This window comes from Carassius carassius, chromosome 45 (assembly GCF_963082965.1).
Source record: "Carassius carassius chromosome 45, fCarCar2.1, whole genome shotgun sequence".
Taxonomy (NCBI): Eukaryota; Metazoa; Chordata; class Actinopteri; order Cypriniformes; family Cyprinidae; genus Carassius; species Carassius carassius.
The window spans coordinates 23,267,720-23,291,364 of record NC_081799.1 but is presented as its reverse complement, the minus strand read 5'-3'; the positions used below and the strand labels follow the sequence as shown (position 1 = coordinate 23,291,364).

The following is a 23,645-nucleotide window of genomic DNA, read 5'->3' as shown; positions in this document are numbered from 1 at the left end:
GTGCAAATGCCTCCGTTTGCACTGCAAAATTGGGAAGAAGCCCATTAAACATTTATGGATTCACAATCCTTTCAATTACTATCCGACACTTTGATAATAAAGTAAAATCCTAAATGAGAATATCCTTAATGCAGAATGCATGCCTAAATTACCTCCTAACACAATATACACAATTCAATTATTAAAACTAGATGGAGGTCTCGGTGCACTTATACACTTTTATTTCCAAACACGCTTGAGCAGAATTCTATTGTGTGGGGAACTGTGATTTCTGAGACTTGATAAGTGTTTGTCAATAAAAAGCAGAAAAAAAGCAGAAAAAAAGAATATATATATATATATATATATATATATATATATATATATATATATATATATATATATGGAACAATAAGAGGCAGCTTCCAGTCTAATGCTTCCTCAGAAGGAACAACAACTCAACTAAGTTGTTGTGCGTATTGTCCAGATTGGCTCCTATCAGCATTTTACAGATGCTTAAAAGATGTTTCAGTGTGGGATGCTCTGTAAAACTGTATAATGGAGTATCATTTTCATAATTACACTGCTATAGGAGTCAGAGTGTTTTATTATCACAGTTTGTTCAGCTAATAAATTGTATAGTCAGAAGTGTATGCAGTTAATTTCCATAGCCACTTGTGTTTTGTTTTATTTTTTTTATTCATACCATGTGCATCATTTACACTGGTTTCGGCAGCCATATCACCCTGGAGCCCAAGACCGGTTTCCCACTGTAGCTAAGCAGGGCTGAGCCTGGTCAGTACCTGGATGGGAGACCTCCTGAGAAAACTAGGTTGCTGCTGGAAGAGGTGCTAGTGAGGCCAGCAGGGGGTGCTCACCCTGTGGTCTGTGTGGGTCCTAGTGCCCCAGTGTAGTGACGGGGACACTATACTGTCAACAAGCACAGTCCTTCAGATGAGACGTTAAACCGAGGTCCTGACTCTCTGTGGTCATTAAAAATCCCAGGATGTCTTTCGAAAAGAGTAGAGGTGTGACCTCGGCATCCTGGATAAATTCGCCCATTGGCCTCTGACCATCATGGCCTCCTAACAATCCCCATATCTGCTGATTGGCTTCATCACTCTGTCTCGTCTCCACCAGTAAGCTGGTGTGTGGTGGTGTTACGATCGGAGACCCAGGGAAACACAGTAGACAAGAGATCCAATCGCAGTGTGGGTAATCCAATGGGTATTTAATGGGTAATCCAAATTAGAAATCAACAAGCAGGGGTCAAAACCATAAATCATCCAACAAATAAACAAACAGGGAAGGAACAGGAACGGGAACAGGAACTCGGAAGACGAGGAACTCAGAAGGCGAGGAAACTGGGTGACGGAAAGAAAGGACTCCATGAAAACAAACAGAAAAAGACCGGTTAATATAGGCAGGGTAATGACTATCAAGTGAAGACACCTGAGTGCAATTAACAGGAGTGCAATTACTGTGATGAAGGGACAAGGCTTAGTGGGAATTGTAGTGCCTACGGTGAGGTGCCTATGGGGAAGTGAGACCACTAGTGGAGACCCAGGGAAACAGAGACCAGACAGCCTGACAGGTGGGCGTTCTATGGCTGCTGTCGCATCATCCAGGTGGATGCTGCACACTGGTGGTGATTGAGGAGATACCCCCTGACTGTGTAAAGTGCTTTGAGTGCCTAGAAAAGCGCTATATAAATGTAATGAATTATTATTAATTATAAATTATTATTATCATTTAAACCGTTATATCACTAGTTCTGGGTGGTTCCTATGTGATTGCTGGGGTGTTCTAAGTGGTTTAGCTTGTTGTGCAGTTTGCTAGGGTGTTCTGGTTTGGCTTATTGTCATGCAGTTTCTGGATCAATATCCTTGTCAACCAATCAGAATGGAGATATAACTTTTCAGGAAATATCTGTTTTAGGCTTACAATCAGGGATAGGTGCTTCTTCACCTTTGTTAATCAGCTATCACTTCCCACTGATTTTAGGAATAAATTATGGGTGGGTTAGGTTTAGGGGAAGGGATTGGGGAAGGTTGATCCAGGAACATCAAAAGATGTTGATCCAGGAACATGTCTTACTTGGCAAAATCACGGCGACTGGTTTTACTATAAGTCAAAAGAGCCCACTTCCTAATCTATAATATTCTGGTACATGCAGTTCTTCAGTATATACAGTACTAACACTTTTGTATGGAATGCAATATGTTTGATTAAAAAAAATATAAATTCAGTAAGTTTTACCTATCGACCTTAAATCTTTACAAGCATCGCAATCTGCAGAGATGCAGCAGACTTTTGTAGAAGTTGCTCTCCAGTCATCCAGCATATGGAGGAAGTCATCATTCTCAAATGTTATCTGGCTAAAGATAGGCTGGTCGTAACCATGACGACCATTGCTGCATCACTTATCACAAAGGAAATTGGTGGGAGAGTGCAGGTGCCCGAGCAACACATGTACATTTTCGCTCAAGTCTTCAGAAAGCGGTCCACTATTAGCATGCAAATAGCGGATATCTCAAATACAACTGAAAAAAATGATCCATATAAATTAGATCTTTATTTTTTGAGTGATTCTTTATGTTAATATGTGGTTGTTTATGTGTTCTGGGTGGTTGCTGTGTGGTTTCTTACTAGTCTCTGTGAGTCTCTATGATATGATATTTTAGTTTCCGATACACAATAAAATGCCATCAGATTAGACAAAAATGCCCCTGCACAGCTACACTAAATCTATTACATCTGTCCAGAATAAAGTAAAAATCAAACTGAATGAAATGTGCCAATTGCGGTATTAAATTTAGATCTGTTTATGTTGCACCATATTCTTTTTACGCGTTTTTGCAGCATTGCACATTATAACCAATCACATGCAATTACGTTGAGCTTATTGACCAATCAGAGGCATTCAGACGAATCACTGCTGAAATGCCGGAGTTTTGCTGAGCGTATTCGCTTGCTGACTGAATTCGCGAATTCAACAAAAATGCAGAAATTCATTCCTCAGTGTAGACAGCTTCACTGGTTATAAAGGGTGATTTTTTTTTTAGTGCTTAAATTCTTGCTAGACTGAAATCAGTGATAGTTTTCTGTGATAATGTTCTATGTATGGAAGCCTGTTTCTGCTGCTGAGTAATGCAAAATTGGCAGATGCAAATTGCATGATATAAACTCGCAATTGCAAGTTGTAAAGTCAGAACTGCATGATTTTAAGTTTCAATTGCAAGTTGTAAAGTCAGAACTGCATGATTTTAAGTTTCAATTGCATGTAGTAAAGTCAGAATTGTGTGACATAAATAGCCATTTCTGACAATTTTTCTGAGAATTGCAAATTTATATCTCACAATTCTGGCTTTATATAAAGAAAATGTCAGTTTTAAAATCAGATTGTGAGATGAACTGTAGATATACTATATATATGTGATATATATATTAATAAATAATTTTGAAAAAAAAAAAATTCAGTTTAAAGTTTTATAGTCTATTTCTCAAAATTCTAATTTTATTTCTCGCAATTGTGAAACTTAAGAAAATTGTGAGGAAAAAAAAGACTACATTGTGTACAAATTTACTTTTATTTTATTTTATTTTATTTTATTTTATATATGGCTTCAATATCTTTGAAATGAAAACATTATGGCCCAGTTAGTTTAAGCCAGGATTACGCCTTAAGTTAAGTTAAAGGTATAGTTCACCCAAAAAATCCATAAAAATCCATCCTAGGTGTATATGACTTTCTTCTTTCAGACGAATCCAATCAAAGTTATATTAAAAATTGTCATTGCAGTGGGTGGGTGTTTCTATTGAACAGTCCAAAGCACGTTAAATAAAGCGTGCGCATTCATAACAAACCATGCATTTTTCTCAGAAAAGTATCCATATTTCAAACATAATAAACACTTTTCCAGCAGATGACGTAGGACGTCGGCATTGTGTGATTAGCTACGAAAATGGAGAGAGAACAAAACAAAATGCCGGTCAAGAATTAGAAGCACAAAACGAGGATTTGTAAAGAAAAATTATGGAGCAAAGAGACGACTGGTTTTCCTTTGCTAAAGTAAGAAAACTTTGCTTCCTTAAATAAACTCATGAGACTAGCATATCTCATAGGGGCGCAAGTGACGCATACATCCTACGTCATCCACCGGAACGCTTCCACGCAGGGGCAGTTATAGACCCTTTTTTTGTCGTGTCAGTCCCCCTAAAACTATAATCAGCTATCTGAACAATCAGGCCAGTGCTGCTTGCTCAAAAAAAGTGTATAATTATCGCTCGTTTATTGATCTCAGTGTGGTACTCATACACTGTGAATAGATCATTACGGTACAATTTCAATGACACGATTTTCTGTTACTATTTGGTGTGCTTGTGATACGCACCTTCCCCACACCCCTAAACCTAACCATTTCGTCTCGTATGCACGGCACGCCAAAGTCAGTTTCTGCATATAAATTGCACACCAAAAAGAAACAGAAAATCATGCCATTGAAATGCACTTTCATGATATCGAGTTATTCCCTTTCAAATCTCCTGGAGCAATTAAGCAAATACACAAAATATTATGTCAAAATGGCTGTCTTGAGGAGTACTCAAGTAAATGCAGTCGGTTATGTCATGGATGAACATAAACAGTTAAGAGAATATTAGATGTGTGTCAGTATAACGGATCCTTGCATTTCTTATATTAGGCTAATAATGTTAATCAAACAACAAAAGAAAAACATGAGAATCACTCACTAAGTAACTTCTGTAACTTTAAGAGATAATTGTGTTTAATTACTTCATAAAGTAATACAGTTTTAATATGCACAGTAACATACTGTTTATTTAGGTAATTTGTATCATTGTATCTAATGGTATCTCTGAGGGCTAAGTCCCTCTAAAGATGAAATCCTAAAACTGCGCCTGTTTTCGGGTACAACAGTTAGCAGAAGTTAGAGAAAAGTGTTTATTACGTTTGAAATATGGATATTTTTCTTACAAAGACACATGCATTTGGAAGCCCTCATGTGAGGCACGTTTTATTATGGATGCACGCAATTTATTTAACGTGTTTTGGACAGTTGAACAGAAACACCCACCCACTCCAACGATAGAGCTTAGAAGAGCCTGGACAATTTTTAATATAACTCCAATTGGATTCGTCTGAAAGAAGCAAGTCATATACACCTAGGATGACTTTAGGGTGAGTAAATGAAAGTCTAATTTTCATTTTTGGGGATAAGTAATCCTTTAAGATATTTAAACAGCTTTTATAAAAACGTCTTAGAAGAAATCTTTACAGATGTGAATGACATATTTTAAGATATTTCAGAGCAAGATATTTTCATTTGAGACAGCTCATACATGCATTTCAGTCTGGGTCTAGCTTTGTCTGTGAAACCAGGGGTATAATTAGTAGCTTACTGTGATTTCTATTGAATTCTGAACATCAACAAGTTTAATAATCAAAGTTTAATATTCAAATATACGAGAAATAGCAATAGCGACATGTGTTCAGCACACACTACTAAATAAAAATAACCCCTTACAATGCTAAAATTCCAGCGGTATCTTTAGCTGAATTCGAAGGGGTTTCCTGAGCCCTTTGGAGAATATGAAAGAATAGCTAATCATGAACGCGGGTGGGGGAGGCTCCTTTTATGGAAAATATAATGAATATGGTTATTCTGACAGCTTGTTCACACCCAGCCTCCCACAAACCTGGCAGATTCACACTCTCCACACCCTGTCACCCCCATCTCCTGAACCAATCCTCAGACACGAGGGAAGAGAAGCCACAGACCTGGAGAACACCGGACCTCCAGACTGATGCAGCCGGCCGGAAAACAATGGCTTCTTTAAGCGCCAGTGCTTTTTGAATAAATAAACAGACAATAATGAAGCACATGTCGTCGACACACCCTGAGTGATGCAGCATTACAGCTGAACTGATCATGCAAACGCCCTCTGACAGTGACTTCCAGCATGAAGGGCGCCGCCAGGAGGGGGCGGAGCCTGGAGCGGCTCTGTGCTTTCAATGAGGTCCTCTTCTGGTGCATAATACATTAGCAAACAAGCTAGATGTAATACAGCTCTCAATGCTTTGTCATCCGAATTTTGTTCAAAACAATACATGACCTCTCATAATTGTTTCAATATCAGTACAGTATTATGACAACATTTTTATTCATTAACGATTAAGTCAAGCATGACTATTGCTGTTGCTTATAATTTAGGTTAGTAATTCCAACAAACCCTAAACTGTAAGTATCAAACTTTGATGTGTAACTGATAAATGGTGTTCTTACTTTACTAAATTGAATATAATTATGACTTTCGCTTAGCAAACAATAAAAGGGGTGAAGTAAATCCAATGAACATCATATTTATGGCAGTGCTATTTGTTTATATTAAATTTTATTATATGGTTTAACAGTACTTATATTGAATTAACTTTTATTTTTATATTTTTAGTTTAAATTTTTTTCATTTTTATTTAGCTGTTTTTTGTTTTATTAATTTTAACACTCATTTAATTATTTTCATATATTTTATATTCATATTTAATTTGTACCTTAATAACAATGATTTTATAAGAAGTAATGTTAGCTTTTTTTTATATTTTTTAATTGCCACTTCAATTTTAGTTACATTTTTTTTAGTAAATTAGTTGTGCATTTGTCACTTCAATTTTTTTTACATGTATATTTAGCTTTATACAGTTTTAGTAATTTCAACAATTCAAATTTAATTTTTAAGCATTTAAGTTTATCTTTTTCATCTAGCATTTTCATTTGATTTCAGTTTGATTTCAATTACTAAAAAAAAATATTTTTATCTTTTTATTTTTAGTTAATAATAACAACACTTGAAGGGCAAAATTATCAAAAAAATATCTCACAATGTCTCCTTTGTCTTGGACCAGTAAGCAGCTAGCAACCACCCTGAATTACCCCAGTAAATTGTCAAATTACCCATTATAGCAAAACCCTAACGTTGTGGCGGTAAGCTTACAGTGCAAATATCACTCAATTTTCTTTCAAAAATGTAAAAATAATATAAACATATTTTAAAATGCATTAGTCAATTACACTATAGTGAAACACTGCAGCCTATGCCACTTTACTCTTAATTCAGGTCAATAATTATACAATTTCCACGGTTGCGAGGCGATAAGCTTCTGAAATCAAGCGTAATGGTTCAGTACGTTCCGATATGATGCAATTAATGAGATTTGAGGTGGTTTTGCCAGATATAGCATTACTACAAATTGCATTGCCCTCGCTAATCAAATCAAATGCAACACTCAAAAAAAAAAAAAAAAAATAGGCCACGTATGATGTTCATCGCACCATAATTTCACAGCAAAGCTCCTGTTTTAATCAAAGCAGCCCACGCAGGATAGTCCAGGCATTTCAAAGAATATTTGCCCCTCCTTTGTCTTTTTTTCATCCTCGGTGCAGATTTGCATGAGCCATTGTGGTGGGAGGAGACTCCCCCATCCTGCATTTACATACATAAATCTGTGGAGCACATTTGTCCATTATAACTGAGTAGCAGGGCCTCGGGGTCTGGCGGTCTAATAAGCCATGCGCTGTCAAAGCCGAGGTGCATCATCATAAATTGTGCATGGAGGTTATGTTTTAAACATTGCTCTGCCAGCACACACACACACGCACACCCAAACAAACAGCGCATGCACACAAAAATCATGTTGAGCTGTATGTACCATATACATTCAGGCCTATAGGATCTGTTCTTGCCTAAGCGGGAGTGTGGGTTTCACCAGGCAGGCGAATGACTGAACCAGAGTGTGTAATGCAGCCCATCTGTATCAAGCTGAGCGCTCATGTAGGCGCCCATATTGCCCAGTGGTTTGAGTCTTAATTTCCAGGAAGGGGGCTGGGATTTCTTCTGATGTGTGAGAGCACATGTCTGTATGCATGTGTGCACACGTGTGCTAAAGCATGCCTGGATGCATCATGCATTTTGGCAGCACACAATCTGTATATGCAAAAGGGCAGCTGAAGTGAATTGTTAAATTCAAAAAGAGTGTTTTAAACCAAACAACATAACCAACAGCAAATGAGAGGTGGGAATATTACAAATTCTCATAAATATATCTGTCTGTATGGGCGAATGATTCATTCGGTGTAATTCAGAGTGAATCTCACCTTTATTTAAAACTAATTATTTACTTTGGGAAAAGATGACACATATTACCTTATATACAAGTTCACTTTCCACAAGGATCAGTTCCTATAAAAACCGTGAATTATTACTCATAATCCTGAAGAGAGAATCAACCAATAACAAAACAGGAACTGGTACCATGGAAATGAAAAAATAAAAAATAAGTTAAAACTGAAACTCTTTGCACCTTCAAACTGTTAAATTATATTTAAATCTAAAGATAAAAATGGTTAGGTTTTGATTAATATAATATATAAAATAACACCTGAAACTTAAAAAAAAATTTATTCTATTTCAGGTATTTGCCAAAACATAATTTCTCAGTTTTGTATAATTTAGTTTGAAGTTCTACAATAACTTAAAACTAAAATAGGAATAAAATTAATAACAACTAGACAAATAACAAATAAAACTTCCTTAATGTTCATTCCTTTAGTCATTTTATTATTAATTTTTTGTAAAAAATTATACTTATAATCAATGATTTGTCAGTAATTTTATATTGTACTGATGTTTTTGATGGCATTATTTGCAGTGCATCATGGGATGAGTAGTTTACTGGTTCATGGCTTAGAAGTGTTTATTGAAGAATTTGTACAAATGGATGGGGAAATTCCCTCAGATAAAGTGGGCATCACCGTTCAGCTCTGTTCCTCCTCGGCCTGTGGAGATGCAGTAATCACAGGTTCTTCACTGCATTGGTGCTACTCCATCTCTCTTTCTCCACCCCCTTCCCAACGTCGACCGGCCGTCAAAACCCACTCAGCCCTTCCCTAACACCCCCAACGACACCCTCCCCCCGCCCTTCCACGAGTGTGGCATTTAGTGATTAATGTGAGTTTTAATTGTCAAGCTCACTTTTATGCTCATTAAAGTGTATTATGCAGCAGTTAGGGTATTAAAGTTCAGTGAGAAATTTCATGCATACTAATCAGAATGCAAATGAGGCTGGCATAAAAGAATCCCTAGTTGCTGGCAGAAGTGTCGTTAGTTATCTCTTGCCGTGGCTGTCCCCAGCAAGCTAAAGAAATGACTCGGGCTAAATAGATTTTTTTGGTACATGTGCAGGGATGGAGCAGGCCATGTAAAAAGCCAGCTAAAGAATGGAAAGGAGCATGATAAAAAGAACTATTCATTGCCGTGTAACAATTAGGACAATGGTGCTAGATAGAAATAGCTTTCAGTACAGAAAGGGAAAAAGCTGCAGCAGCCACTGTGAATGGAAAACGTACATTGTGCGATGCTGTTTGCACTTGAATCTTGTGTAAAATCAGCCAAAATTATTGCTGCTTTTGTGAGCGTGCATGCACAAAGGAAATATTTTTATATAATAACATATTTTACATACTTATTTGATTATGGTGAAAAGAAGGAAAACGAGATATTTAAATAAAAACAGCCAAAATATTAAACTTAAAAGAAGTAGTTCAGTCAGCTATGAAAATTCTGTCATTTACTTGCACTCATGTCCAAACCTGCATGAGTTCCTTTCTTCTATGGTGCACAAAAGCAGATAGTAGCTCTTCTGTATAATGAAAGTGGATGGGTCAAAAGGACAAAAAAAATGACTTGTTATTGAAAACGTTTCCTTTTATCATAAAGTCAGTGCAAGTGTTCAGATGATATTCATCCTACACTTTTGGAAATAAAGGTTCCAAAAGAGGGTTTTCACAGCAATGCCATAAGAAGAGCAATTTTAGGTTTTCCTAACCTTTCTTAAAGGAATAGTTCATCCAAAAATGAAAATTTGCTTAGCAATTAGAGTTTGTTTCTTCATGGGAACAAAATCAAAGAAATTTAGCATTTCATCACTTTCTCACCAATGGATGCTCTGCAGTGAATGGGTGCCGTCAGAATGAGAGTCCAAACTGCTGATAAAAACAACACAATAATTCACAAGTAATCCACACCACTCCAGTCCATCAATTAATGTCTTGTGAAGCCAAAAGTTGCATGTTTGTAAGAAACAAATACATCATTAAGGACATTTTACCTTTAAATCGTTGCTGCAGGCCAAAATGCTAGTCCTCTATCTATAATATGATTTCCTCAGTGGAAAAAGTTGTCTGGTCTGAATCAGGAGAGAAATCTGTACAAATTAAGCACCATTTACAAGGGAAAAAATAATTCCAAAAACAAATATATGGATGGATTTTGACATGAGAGGACAGTGGATAGACGTTTTCACTGGAGGTGCGTTATTAAGGAGTATGGACTCTTCTGTATGCCCACAAAGAATCTTTATTTTTAAGAGTGTAGAACAAAAAAAATGATGCCGTATGCTTTTAAAAGCTGATAAAAATGCAAATAGGAAATATTATTAGCATTTTTAAGTTATTTAGTGACAAAATGATCTCCTGTTACTGCGAAAGCAAAGATGAATGTATGAAGTGTGCACGTGTGTGACTAAGAGCGTAAACGAGTGCCCTCTCGTGCCCCTCACAGTGGCACACATGCGGGGAGAAGAGCTTCTGTCATTATAGCTGCTCCATATTTCTGTCTGCAGGGCAAGATGAAACAATAATGAAGATATTCAAAATGAGGCCCATATATTTTCTCCCCAGCGTGATGTGAGCGCACAGCGATATGACAGCGCTGGTCCGATTGCTCGGCACCAGGAGGGGGTTCCCGGATGCTAATGAGATTCATACAGGCATTTGGGAACAATGCAAAACCTTACTGACTATCCACAATTCTCAGAAGCTTCAGCTTGCATTGCATTGCAGGAAATTGTCTTGTTTTTCTCAACGTCTTTTCTTTTTTGAGAGCTGTGTAAGCAACAGTACCAAAGACTGAAGCCCAGACTTACATACAGTGTATATATGTCCTGCTTTAATCTATATGCTTTTCAAAGAGGCTCTCAAGATGACTTAAAAGTATTTCAATGTTTTTGTTATTAAAATATTAGAATAACCAAATGCTATCTAAATTAAAATGGTAAAAAAAAACAAATAAACTTAAATGCATTTCTTGTGTAATATAATGTAATAAAAATAATATTTATATTTATAATTGTTAATATATTAAAATAGTTTAATATATAGTTTAATACGTTTTTAACTCAAAATGCTAAAAAATGCATAAATCAATATTTAATCTGAAGTGTATTTCCTACGTAAAATAATGTAAAACAATCATGACATACAAATAATAATTATTTATAATTTGCATAATTATCAATATATGAAAATATTTAAACTCTAAATTAAAAAGTTAAAAATACCTAAATCAAGAGATTTAATGTAATGAAAATAAAATGTAACATTTTCAGTGTATTAAAACAATAAACACTAAATTAAAATATTAAAAAAATACCTAAATCAAGACATTTTTATGTAATAAAATATTAATAATTTAAGTATTAATATATTTAAATAATTAAAAAATCTACATTAAAATATAAAAAATACATAAACAAAAATAATGTGTTTTATACTATAATGTAATAAAAATAATCAATGATAAAATAAAAATAAATGTATGTATAATAAAATAATAAATGTATAATAATAAATGTACACATTATTATTAATATAATAAAAAATATTAATATTATTATTTTATTAGTATAATACATTTTTATGTAACATTATCATGTGATAAAAATTATAAATGTAAATATTGTGACAAAAAATGCATCTACTAACTAGTCACTTTTAAACTTTGTTTTGCATGACATTTTAATCATTACAACATTAAATCAGTACCACACTACAATATTATATTCCTAATTCTATTCAGAAATAAAGACGTTTTGCCAGGTTTGATGTCTGTGAGTCTTGTTACTAAACATGACATACCATGTTATCATATGACTTCAGAAGAATACAGCACATGAGTCATACAAAAAAATATAGGGAAACATAAACAATCACAAATATTCACAGAAAAAAATAATGAGAAAATAATGAACTAATTAGTTACTTGAAATATTCTCTTAATCATTCACACTTCTCTTTGTATAGTGTTTGCCAAATTAACAAATGTCCTCAGAAGTTCTCAGTTCTGTTTCATCCCTGAAATAGTAATGATTGCACATGTGACATTTCGCTTTTCATGCTGAAATTGACATAAAGCAGAAGAGGCGATCCCATCCTAAATCCATTGACACACTTTAGAGGGAAACAAAAGTGATTGAGTTTAATACCAGCAAAATAGCCTTGCTATGATAAATCGATGTTTGTGTCTGTATAATTAAAAACACGGGAAAGATCAGAGTACAGGCGGATCGGGTCGGTCCAAATCTCCCGACTCTCTGATTTGCCAGCTGTCATTTACATGATGCCAAAATGTTGTCAGATCAAACAGATTTGTTTTGGCCAAGCCTGTCCGGATCCTTTGATCAATTATCCTAATTAGGAGGGCAGTTATCCAGGATAGAATTCCATATGCATGAATAAAGTTTGTCCTCTGTGACAGCGCAGCCCAAACTTTTCAAGAGTACATCATCACCTGAATGTCACATGGCTAGGGCAGTTTACTGATGACAGGGATTATATGGACAAACTAATTCTATTTTGTATGTTAGGGAATATGCAGACATGATAAAATGATTGTAACTGAACATTGGATCTTTTTGTCAGCTAACTAAAACTATATATATATAAAAAACATATTACTTGAAATAAATTAGAATAAAATATTTTTTAAAAATTTATATATTTTTATATATTTTTTTATATTTATATATATAATTTATATATATTTAAATATTTGAAGTCTAATCTAAATAAAAAAAATCTTATGTATAAAATATAATGTAATAAAATAATTAAGTAATAAAAATTTATTAAGTAATAATTAAGTAATAAAAAGTATTTAAATGTATAAATTATTAATATATTAAAACAATTGAACTCTAAACTACATTAAAATACTAAAATACTTAAATAAAAAATGTAATACTATAATGTAACAAAATAAGATTATAATTATTAAAATATATAACATATTATAAATACTAAATGCTAAAATATATTTATTTTTTATGTAATATTATAATGTTAGAGAAATAGTACAGTCAATTTAAGTAATAATATAATTTAAGTATTTAAATGTATAAAATATTATTAATATTTTTAATTGAAACATAAGATGTACACTGTAATGTATTTCTTATGTAATATTCTAAGGTAATAAAATAATCAATAATAAAATAATGTATGTATTTAAATGTATAAATTATTATAAATAAATAATTAAAACACTAAAAATACATGAATCAATCAGAATCAGAATCAGAATCAGAAAGAGCTTTATTGCCAAGTAAGCTTGCACATACAAGGAATTTGTTTTAGTGACATAAGCTTCCAGTACACAGAGACAACAACACACAGACAAAAAAAAAAACAATTGGCAAATAAATAAGTGTATAAACAATTGTACTTTAAATGATAATGGCATAGGATTGAGTAAGATGCAGGGATGTATTAGGATGGAGGGGTAACAAATAAATATATGGATATTGCAAATTTTTTGCATAAGCATAAGTGGGGAGCATTTAACTGTTCATGAGGTAGATTGCCTGGGGGAAGAAACTGTTCGTGTGCCTTGCTGTTCTGGTATTTGCGGCTCTGAGGCACCTCATCTCAGATGGCAAAAGTTCAAAGATGGGGTGACTTGGAATGTGAGGGATCCAGAGTGATTTTCTGAGCCCTTTTCCTCACTCTGGATGTATACAGTTCTTGAAGGGTGGGCAGGGGAGCACCAATAATCTTTTCAGCAGTCCGAGCAGTTCTCTGTAGTCTTCTGATGTCTGATTTTGTTGTTGAACCAAACCAGACAGTTATTGAAGTGCACAGGACAGACTCAATGACGGCTGAGTAGAACTGTCTCAGCAGCTCCTGTGGCAGGTTAAACTTCCTCAGCTGGCGAAGGAAGTACAACCTCTGCTGGGCCTTTTTCATAATGGAGTCAATGTGATTGTCCCACTTCAGGTCCTGAGAGATGGTGGTTCCCAGGAATCTGAATGACTCCACTGCAGTCACAGTGCTGTTCATGATGGTGAGTGGGGGGCGTGCAAGGGGGTTTCTCCTGAAGTCCACGATCATCTTCACTGTTTTGAGTGTGTTAAGCTCCAGGTTGTTGAGACTGCACCAGACAGCCAACTGCTCAACCTCTTGTCTGTAAGCAGGGACATGTAACATGCTGTCTGTATTTTGGCAGTTCACGGGAGAGATTGGCTTTATTAAAGTCCCCAAGAATGATTAAAACTCTGAAAAACTGGTGGGAAGTCGTGGCCTAATGGTTAGAGAATCAGACTTCCAATCGAAGGGTTGTGAGTTCGAGTCTCGGGCCGGCAGGAATTGTGGGTGGGGGGAGTGCAAGTACAGTTCTCTCTCCACCTTCAATACCACAATTGCCCTTGAGCAAGGCATCGAACCCCCAACTGCTCCCCGGGCGCCGCAGCATAAATGGCTGCCCACTGCTCTGGGTGTGTGTTCACTGCTCTGTGTGTGTGCACTTTGGATGGGTTAAATGCAGAGCACAAATTCTGAGTATGGGTCACCATACTTGGCTGAATGTCACTTCACTTTATATTTAAAACGGAGATGGTGTTGTTGTTCTGTCTCTGTGATCTGATCAGCGAGTTTTAGTAAAGCTGAGCTCATGTGCGCTTGCGGAGGGATGTAAACACTCACCAGAATGAACGAGTGAAACTCCCGCGGCGAATAGAACGGCTTGCAGTTATTGAAGAGTGTTTCGAGATTTGAGCAGCACATCTTCTTTAACACAGTTATATCTGTACACCACCGTTCATTGATGTAAAAGCATGTCCTGCCGCCGCGCGATTTCCCCGTTGATTCTGATTCGCGATCAGATGGAGCGCGCTGTCCGGTATGGCGTCATTCAGCCAGGTTTCCGTGAAGCACAGAGCAGAAGAGTGTGAGAAATCCCAATTTGTCCAAGAGAGCAGAAGGAGTTCGTCTGTTTTGTTAGGTAGAGAGCGGAGATTTGCCAGATGGATGCTAGGCAACGGCGTTCGAAATCCACGCTTCCTGAGTCTGACGAGCGCTCCCGCTCGCTTCCTGCCACTCCTTCACCCAGTTGTCACAGAACGCTCTCACCCAACATGGAAGCAGCGAGCACCACTTCACTTTCTGAATTCATTCATCACAGCGTCAACCGTATGGATCAGCAGCAGGAGAGCATCGTGAACATCGGACGCGCAATCCAAGCGCTGGTGACACAGGTGTCCGAGCTCACCCAGCAGATCCATCAGCTCACCTCTCCCACTGCGCCCACCGCACCACCTGCGCCGCCCGTTTCCCGGGAGACCTCCCAGGACCACTTCCGGCCAGAGTTGCGACTTCCGGTGCCAGAGAGTTACTCCGGTGAGCCGAACTTTTGCAAGACTTTCCTTAACAAATGTTCCATGCATTTTGAATTGCAGCCCCGCACCTTCGCGACAGAGGAGTCCAAGGTTGCGTTTGCTCTTACCCTACTTTCTGGCAGGGCCGCCTTATGGGGGAGGGCGGTGTGGGACAATCAACATCCGTGTTGCGCCTCGTTCCACGCCCTCTCCGAAGAGATGGAACGGATGTTCGATCGAGCCACGGCCAGCAGGGAGGCCGCTCACCAGCTCTCGGACCTCCAACAAGGAAAATCATTGGTGGTGGACTATTCCATTCAGTTCCGCGCCCTGTCGGCCGCGTGCCAGTGGAACGAGGCGGTGCAGTGGGATCGATTACTGGATGGGCTGGCTGACCGTGTTCAGAAAGAGATCTACCTCCTCGAGGTTCCCCCAACGCTCAACGGCCTTATCGACCTGGCACTCCAGGTGGACGCTCGGTTTAGTAGCCTGGGTAGACAAGCCAGTCCTACACGCCATTACGTCTCTCCAGAAAGGGGCCGCTCGAGTCTAGAGAACATGGTTGGTCCCGTCTACGATCACGAACCCATGCAGGTGGGTAGAGCTCGGCTTTTCCGGAGGGAGAGAGAGCGGCGGAGGTCCCAAGGACTATGCTTATATTGCGGTGGCTCGGAGCATTCCATCCTTTCATGCCCGGAAAAAAGAGCCAGCCCGGTAGTAAGTTTGAGGCTACTATCTTGTGGGATCTCTGCCGGGAAGTCCTCAACCACATCTTCCACTCTCCTTCCGGTGAAACTGCGGTGGGAGAATCACACTCACGACTGTCACGCCCTTCTGGACTCTGGGGCCGAAGGTAATTTCATTGACTCTCTCCTTGCTCGTCACTTGAACCTTCCTGTCCTTCCTGTGTCTCATCCCATCCATGTCACCGTACTCAATGGCCAGGAACTGCCACACGTCACCCACTACACTGAACCCATAAGTCTGCTCTCTCCACGAGTGGATTGGGGTTCCAACACAGTCACCTTGTGGAGTGAAAGTTGTCATGAGTCTTGTCTGGTTTCTGCTTGTCCAGTTGTGCCTGTTTCTGTCTTTCAGAAGAAGAAAATGGTATTATCAAACGTGCCCGCAGAGTACTTGGAACTATAGGAGGTGTTCAGTAAGTCCCGTGCTGCTTTTCTTCCTCTGCATCGTCCCTATGACTGTGCTATAGATTTAGTTCCAGGTAAGTCTCTGCCTAAAGGCAAGCTTTACTTTCTTTCTATTCTGGAGAGGGAGGCCATGGAGAAATACATTTCTGATTCCTTGGCATCGAGGTTCATCCGCCCTCCCTCTTCTCCAGCGGGGGCGGGATTCTTTTTTGTGGGTAAGAAGGATGGTTCTCTGCGACCTTGTATTGACTACCTAGAGTTGAACAACATCACAATAAAGAACACCTATCCGTTACCGTTGATGTCTTCAGCTTTCGAGAGGTTACAGGGAGCATCCGTATTCACAAAATTGGATTTACGTAACGCTTATCATTTGGTCCGCATCAGGAAGGGGGATGAATGGAAAACCGCCTTTAACACCCCTAGAGGGCACTTTGAATATTTGGTGATGCCGTTTGGGCTCTCCAACTCGCCAGGGGTTTTCCAAGCACTCGTTAATGACGTGTTGATAGACATGGTAGATCAGTTTATATATGTTTACCTGGATGACATACTGATTTTTTCTTCATCTCTCCAGGAACATGTGCAACACGTCAGACGAGTGCTCCAGAGATTACTCGAGAATATGATTTTTGTCAAGGCGGAGAAATGCGTAGTCCATGCACAGTCTGTTCCCTTCCTAGGGTATATCGTCTTGTCCGAGGGAATACGTATGGATCCTGACAAAGTTAAGTCTGTGATAGATTGGCCATCTCCAGATTCCCGTAAGGCCCTACAGCAATTTCTGGGGTTCGCCAATTTTTATCGACGTTTCATTCATAAATTTCAGCCAACTAGTCTCACCTCTGATGGCCTTGACCTCCCCCAGTACTCCGTTCAGGTGGTCGGATGCAGCCGAGACTGCATTTACCAACCTCAAGAGCCGCTTCATTTCGGCTCCCATCCTTGTAGCCCCTGATCCCACACGGTAGTTGGTGGTGGAGGTCGACGCATCAGAGGTGGGGGTAGGAGCAGTTCTTTCCCAACGTGCTGCCTAGGACGATAAGATGCATCCCTGCGCATTTTTCTCTCATCGTTTATCTCCTGCTGAACGCAATTATGACATTGGTAACATAGAATTGTTGGCTGTCAAATTAGCTTTAGAGGAGTGGCGTCACTGGTTGGAAGGGTCAGGGGTACCTTTCATTGTTTGGACCAATCACAAGAATTTAGAGTACATTAGAACTGCCAAAAGACTCAATTCCAGGCAGGCTCGGTGGGCACTTTTTTTCGGTCGTTTTGATTTTACTCTGTCGTACCGCCTGGGTTCCAAAAATGTCAAACCCGATTCTTTGTCACGTCTTTTTGATCCTCCCGCCCGCCCGGTGACTCCTTGAGTGTATTTTACCTGAGAAAATAGTCGTCTCAGCACTCGTATGGGAGGTTGAATCGAAGGTCAAGACGGCCTTTGAAGGGGTAACGCCTCCGCCTGGTTGCCCACCGAATCGTTTATTTGTGCCGGAGGAGTTACGGTCCGAGGTTATTCAGTGGGGTCACTGCTCTAACGTTGCTTGTCATCCAGGGATAAGCCGAACCAAGGGTTTAGTTAAACAACGATTCTGGTGGCCAGTTATGGCTCGTGACCTCCACGATTTTTTTTTGGCTTGCTCAGTTTGCGCCAGTGGTAAGTCGTCTAACCGGCCTCCTGATGGGCTCCTTCAACCGCTGTCTGTCCCTTCGAGACCCTGGTCACATATCACACTAGATTTTGTTACCGCCCTCCCACCCTTTAATGGCATGACGGTCGTTTTGACCGTAGTGGACCGGTTCTTGAAGGCGGCACATTCCATTCCCTTGCCCAAATTACCTACAGCCAAGGAGACAGCGGTCACTGTCCTAGATCACGTCTTTCGGTTACATGGCCTCCCGGTAGACGTGGTTTCTGACAGGGGATCCCAATTTATATCCAAATTTTGGAAGGAATTAGTGACGGTTAGTCTGTCTTCGGGTTATCATCCCCTGAGTAACTGACAGTCTGAGCGAGCCAACCAAGATTTAGAGAGAACGTTGTGATGTTTGGTCTCCAACAATCCTTCTTCCTGGAACAACTCTCTATGGTGGAGTACGCTCACAATTCATTACCTGTGTCAGCCACGGGCCTCTCTCCATTTCAGTGCAGCTTAGGTTACCAGCCACCAGCTTTTCCTAGTCTGGAATCTGAAGTCGCGGTCCCCTCTGCTCAAGCGTTTGTCCAGAGGTGCCACCGCACCTGGACCAGAGCCCGCGAGACTCTGCTCCGGATGAGGGAGAGCACTAAGGCCAAGGCCGATCACCACCGGTCAAAGCCTCCCGTTTACGTCGTGGGTCAAAAAGTGTGGCTTTCTACTAACAATACTCCTCTCCGTTCCGTTTCTAACAAATTAGCTCCCAAATTCATTGGCCCGTTTACTGTCACCAAGATCATTAGTCCGTTGACAGTCCGCCTCAAACTACCTCCAGCGTACAGGAGAATACATCCCGCCTTCCATTGGTCCAAAATTAAACCTGTGTTTTATTCACGTATTAATCCGTCTACCCAGGTTCCCCCGCCACCGCGTCTCCTAGATGGGGAACCGACTTATTCGGTAAATCATATTCTGGACTCGAGACGGAGGGGATTTATTGATAATTACAATCAGCAGGTAGGCCCTTCTGGGAACTCCAGGAGGCGTTCTTAGAGGGGGGGGGGATACGGTCACGGTTGGTAAACAGTGATCTCTGGGTTTTGCACTTTGTTGGTGAAGTCTGTGTATTACGCGTCAGCACTGCTTAGTTTGTGGGCGTCTCCGTTAATTGTCATCAGCAACAGCTGTCACTCATTACTCATCCCTTTATATTGGCTTGTCTAGCGTCTTGTGTTTGTGAGAGCATTGTTTCATTTTTGTGATCTATGCTTTGTTTTCTTGTGTGTTTCTGCGTTGGATGTCCGTGTCTCCCCGAAACCTCGTCCACTCTACGCAACCCACCACCAAGCAACACCACTTACCTTCGGCTCGCTTCCCCGCAGTTCCTGTGTCACCCTCTCCTGCTGCCAACTCACCTCCGCCTTCCGGATACTTCACTCATCGCCACCATCCCGAACTGTGTATTCCTCCCAGCGTCATATTTGTGTCTCAGTATTGTCTTGTGTCATTGTCTTCATTAAATTGTGTTAACCTCGCACTTGCTTCCTGCCACTCCTTCACCCAGTCGTCACAAATTACTATTGATATATTAAAATATAAAATCTTATTTGAAATACCATAAATCAAGATTATGTTTCTTATTTAATATTATAATCAAAATAATTAATCAAAATATTACAATAATGTATTTAAATGTATAAATCATTATTTTTTTTAAATAATTAAACTCTCATCTACATTAAAATGCTAAAATGGCACATAAAAATGATATAAATATAAATATTAGATGAAAAACTAAATAAAATAACTCCACTAAAACAGAAATAAACATAAACCAAACCAAAGATTTAATATTAAAAAGTAATAAAAATGTAAATAAAAAAGCACATAACTTAACTCCTAAACATTTACATAAAATTAAATTGAAAATTGAAAATGTAAAAATAAAAGCGAATTCAAAAACGTATAACAATATCCATAAACACTTATTTAACAATAATTTGCATGTCGTTTTAAGTAAGAATTATTGTAAGTAAAACTGAGATTTTAAGAATATTTCAATGTAGATTTTTGACAGTATCATGTAAAGAAACCTTTGATACGGTTAAACAAACAGGCTGAAGTGTGCACATTTTCATGCAAACTAAGTAATAAAAAAGCTTTAGATAAGTGCTTCATTTGTAGAAATATTAAACTGAACCACATGCTTTCATCAAAAACACTTCCTACTAAATGCTCTGCAACGCTGCATGTGTCCATTAAAAGCTCTGAAATGACAGATGAGGGAAGCTCAAATTGTGCGGACACTAATCTGAAATACACTGCATTGATCGGCTGGAGATTACAGCGTCCCTGCAATGAGTTGCAATTAGTTACATCACATTTCTCAATCAATTAAACTTACCCTGAGGCCACACTTTTTAATATCACCGGTGAGACTCTTGCATGAAATTAAATTAGCACTCTCTCTCGTTAGGTGGTAACTTCTCCTTTTGTAGTTTTATCACAGACACCGGCTGTGGTCTTCAGATCTGTCTCTTGATCAGATGTACAACAAGGAATCACCTGGAACGAAAATGAGAAATGACAGGAGTTAATATGAACATCTGACTAGCAAAGATAAAAGTTAAAACAGCTGAAATATGACAGATCTGCACAAAATGACTCTGAATTGACTCCTAAAATGTATGGCATAAAGTTTGCATGGATTCACCTTCAGGTTGTGTGAAGGATAACTCTCTCAGCAAACGTTTGATCCACTTAAATTGGGAGCAAACCTTTTCCCTTTACACTGCACATTTAATATGAATAGATCTCATTTATCTGTTTAGCGCTTAGCAGGAGCCTTTAAACCAAAGCAGCATAAAAGATAAATGAAATGAAATTAAATGTATTGGATTTTGAGGCTATACATTTGAGCAAGGGAAGAAATATTTATAAAAGGGATGAACAATATCACTTCTTTTCATTTCGATCTGGTAAAGGGCACACAGGGTAAATGGCTTTGGTTGAAAATTTAGGATCATTGTTTAGAATATGTGTATTGCATCAATAAAACAAAACAGAAATCTACATAATTTATTGCAAAAAGTCTAGTAGTTTTGTGTGTTGTGACTTACCAGCCCACATTTCGTTTATTTTAAGGGTTTTTCAATTGTTTTATGAAAACTTTTTAGAGAATAATCATGAAATTATATTGGGGGGGGGGGGGGGGGTTGCAGAAAAGCATGAATCAATCGATAATCTATGTATATCATACAAATTGTTATTTACTTATTTAAAAAGATTAAATAAAACCATGTTTTCAATACAAAAAATAAATACAATTATATTTATTTTTCTTTGTTTTATAATTCATACTATTATGTATACTACTTTATTTTTCATGTACAACAAAATCTTATAGAAAAATTATAAATTAAATATTTGAAATTATAAAACCAAATATGTATTTTTGATTTTTTAAGTATCAAATCATATATAATTTTATTTCAAATCATACATGTATGTGTGTGTGTGTGTGTGTGTGTGTGTATATATATATATATATATATATATATATATATATCAAAAAGTATGTTGTGTGTATAAAATTAATCAATCAATCTATCTATATATTTATATACAGTATATACACGTATATTCCTCAAAAATTATATAGATAGAGTTTTTTTACAATCAAAAGCTACTTATAATTTACATGTTATCTTTATAATGCATATTGTTGAACAATGCTTTAACCATGCAATAATTGTATAATTGTACAATTATAATAGTATAATTGGGTCTGTTAAGGTGTTCATAGGCTATGTAGGTTTGTATACTTTGACAGCTTTTGTGGGACGCAGGTTCAAGACTCCCTCCATCCTCCTAATGAAATGCTTGCTTTTTGAAAGCCCTCTAATACCTACGATTTCTGTTTTTCTTTCATTCGTGTGGAAGGCGTTTCCAAACGCTCATGCCTCTTCCTGTTCTGAACTGACACTTATAATCACTAGCAAAGATTCCGCCTCCCATGCCTTTTTTAGCACGGCTGCAGACGCGCAGGCCACGCCCCTTGCTTATTTTGTCTACACAAAGGCTCCGAAGTCCCGCCCTTTTGACCAAATAAGTCCAGACTGTCCTTACACGGCGAACAATCGATTCGCGTCGCAGCCTTTTCCTTTCCTTATCCCGTTTAAATAGTACGGCGACTTCCGCCCTTGCCGTTAAAGCAGTGCGATCATGGCGGAGCGCGTTCAGCAACCCCCAGCTAAACGGCTCTGCTGCCGACCCGGTTATAGTACGACGTGTAGACAGGGGCAGCGGGCCGGTGGAACAGTATGCGGCGGTTCTGGTTCTGGCCAAGGGGGATCCAGCAAAACCCAGAGCCCCGAGTCGCTCCTGGACATTGCAGCGCGGAAAGTAGCGGAAAAGTGGCCCTTCCAACGGGTCGAGGAGCGTTTCGAGCGCATCCCGGAGCCCGTACAGCGGCGGATCGTGTACTGGTCTTTCCCGAGGAGCGAACGGGAGATCTGCATGTATTCCTCGTTCAACACTGGCGGAGAGGAGAACGCGTCTAGCGGGGAGAACATAGACGAGACGCGGTTACCGTTCCGACGCGGCATCGCATTGCTGGAGAGCGGCTGTGTGGACAACGTATTGCAAGTCGGTGAGTGTGGATATAAACCCGCGGCTTGGAAAACGTGTAAACCTAGAGAATTCAGTCACCATCGCGCAGACACAGTCGAGAGAAAACGCTCGAATGTCGTTTAAATGAGGAACACGAGTCGAATGAAAGGCACTATTGAAATTACGGCAAACAAAGGGAGGAATACAACGAGTTTAAATCTCTCGACAGGGTGCTGGTGATTTCGTTTCGCACTTTTAGACACCGAGCTCTCCGGTTTATCGATACATTCCGAGCGTTCTGGGAAACGTTCTGAATAGATTGTAGCGCTTTTGTATCTGCGCGAGATAAGCAGCGCGGAAGTGGAGCTCGACGTCTGTAGCTCGATCCATTCAGCGTGTAAAGCACATTTTCGTTACTTTTTCGTTATTCTTTCACATCGGACTTGTTTTGTAGTTCGACTTTTGTCGGTGTGGCGACATATTAATCGTGTGTTTTTTCGTAAAGCGATTGAAATGTCACCTCTTCCGAGGCTGGTCTGGTGTGTTTATTTTTTCTGAAGTGTAAGCGTGAGGGGGGTTATTGGCGTAGTAAGTCGACCAACTGGTGGATGTAGAGCTGTCATGTCAACTAAAATAGCTGGAATAGACGCGAATAGCTATTTGTTGTTATTGCAAACAAGACCCTGACTCTTGTTTTTAGCAGCGAAAACACTGTTGGTTTTGTATTTAGTGGGTGCGCATATCAAATAGCCGTCAGGC

General features: G+C 38.8%; 1 protein-coding gene across 1 annotated transcript in view; it reads left to right on the top strand.

Moving 5' to 3' along the window:
* The first annotated feature begins 22,417 nt into the window (after positions 1 to 22,417).
* The window catches only part of LOC132127628 (zinc finger SWIM domain-containing protein 6), an 80,257-nt gene continuing 79,029 nt past the window's right edge, over positions 22,418 to 23,645 (top strand). Inside the window, exon 1 of the mRNA XM_059539586.1 lies at positions 22,418 to 22,926. Within this exon, the coding sequence (XP_059395569.1) occupies positions 22,500 to 22,926 (427 nt within the window). The 5' untranslated portion in view covers positions 22,418 to 22,499. The remainder of the gene's footprint in view (positions 22,927 to 23,645) is intronic.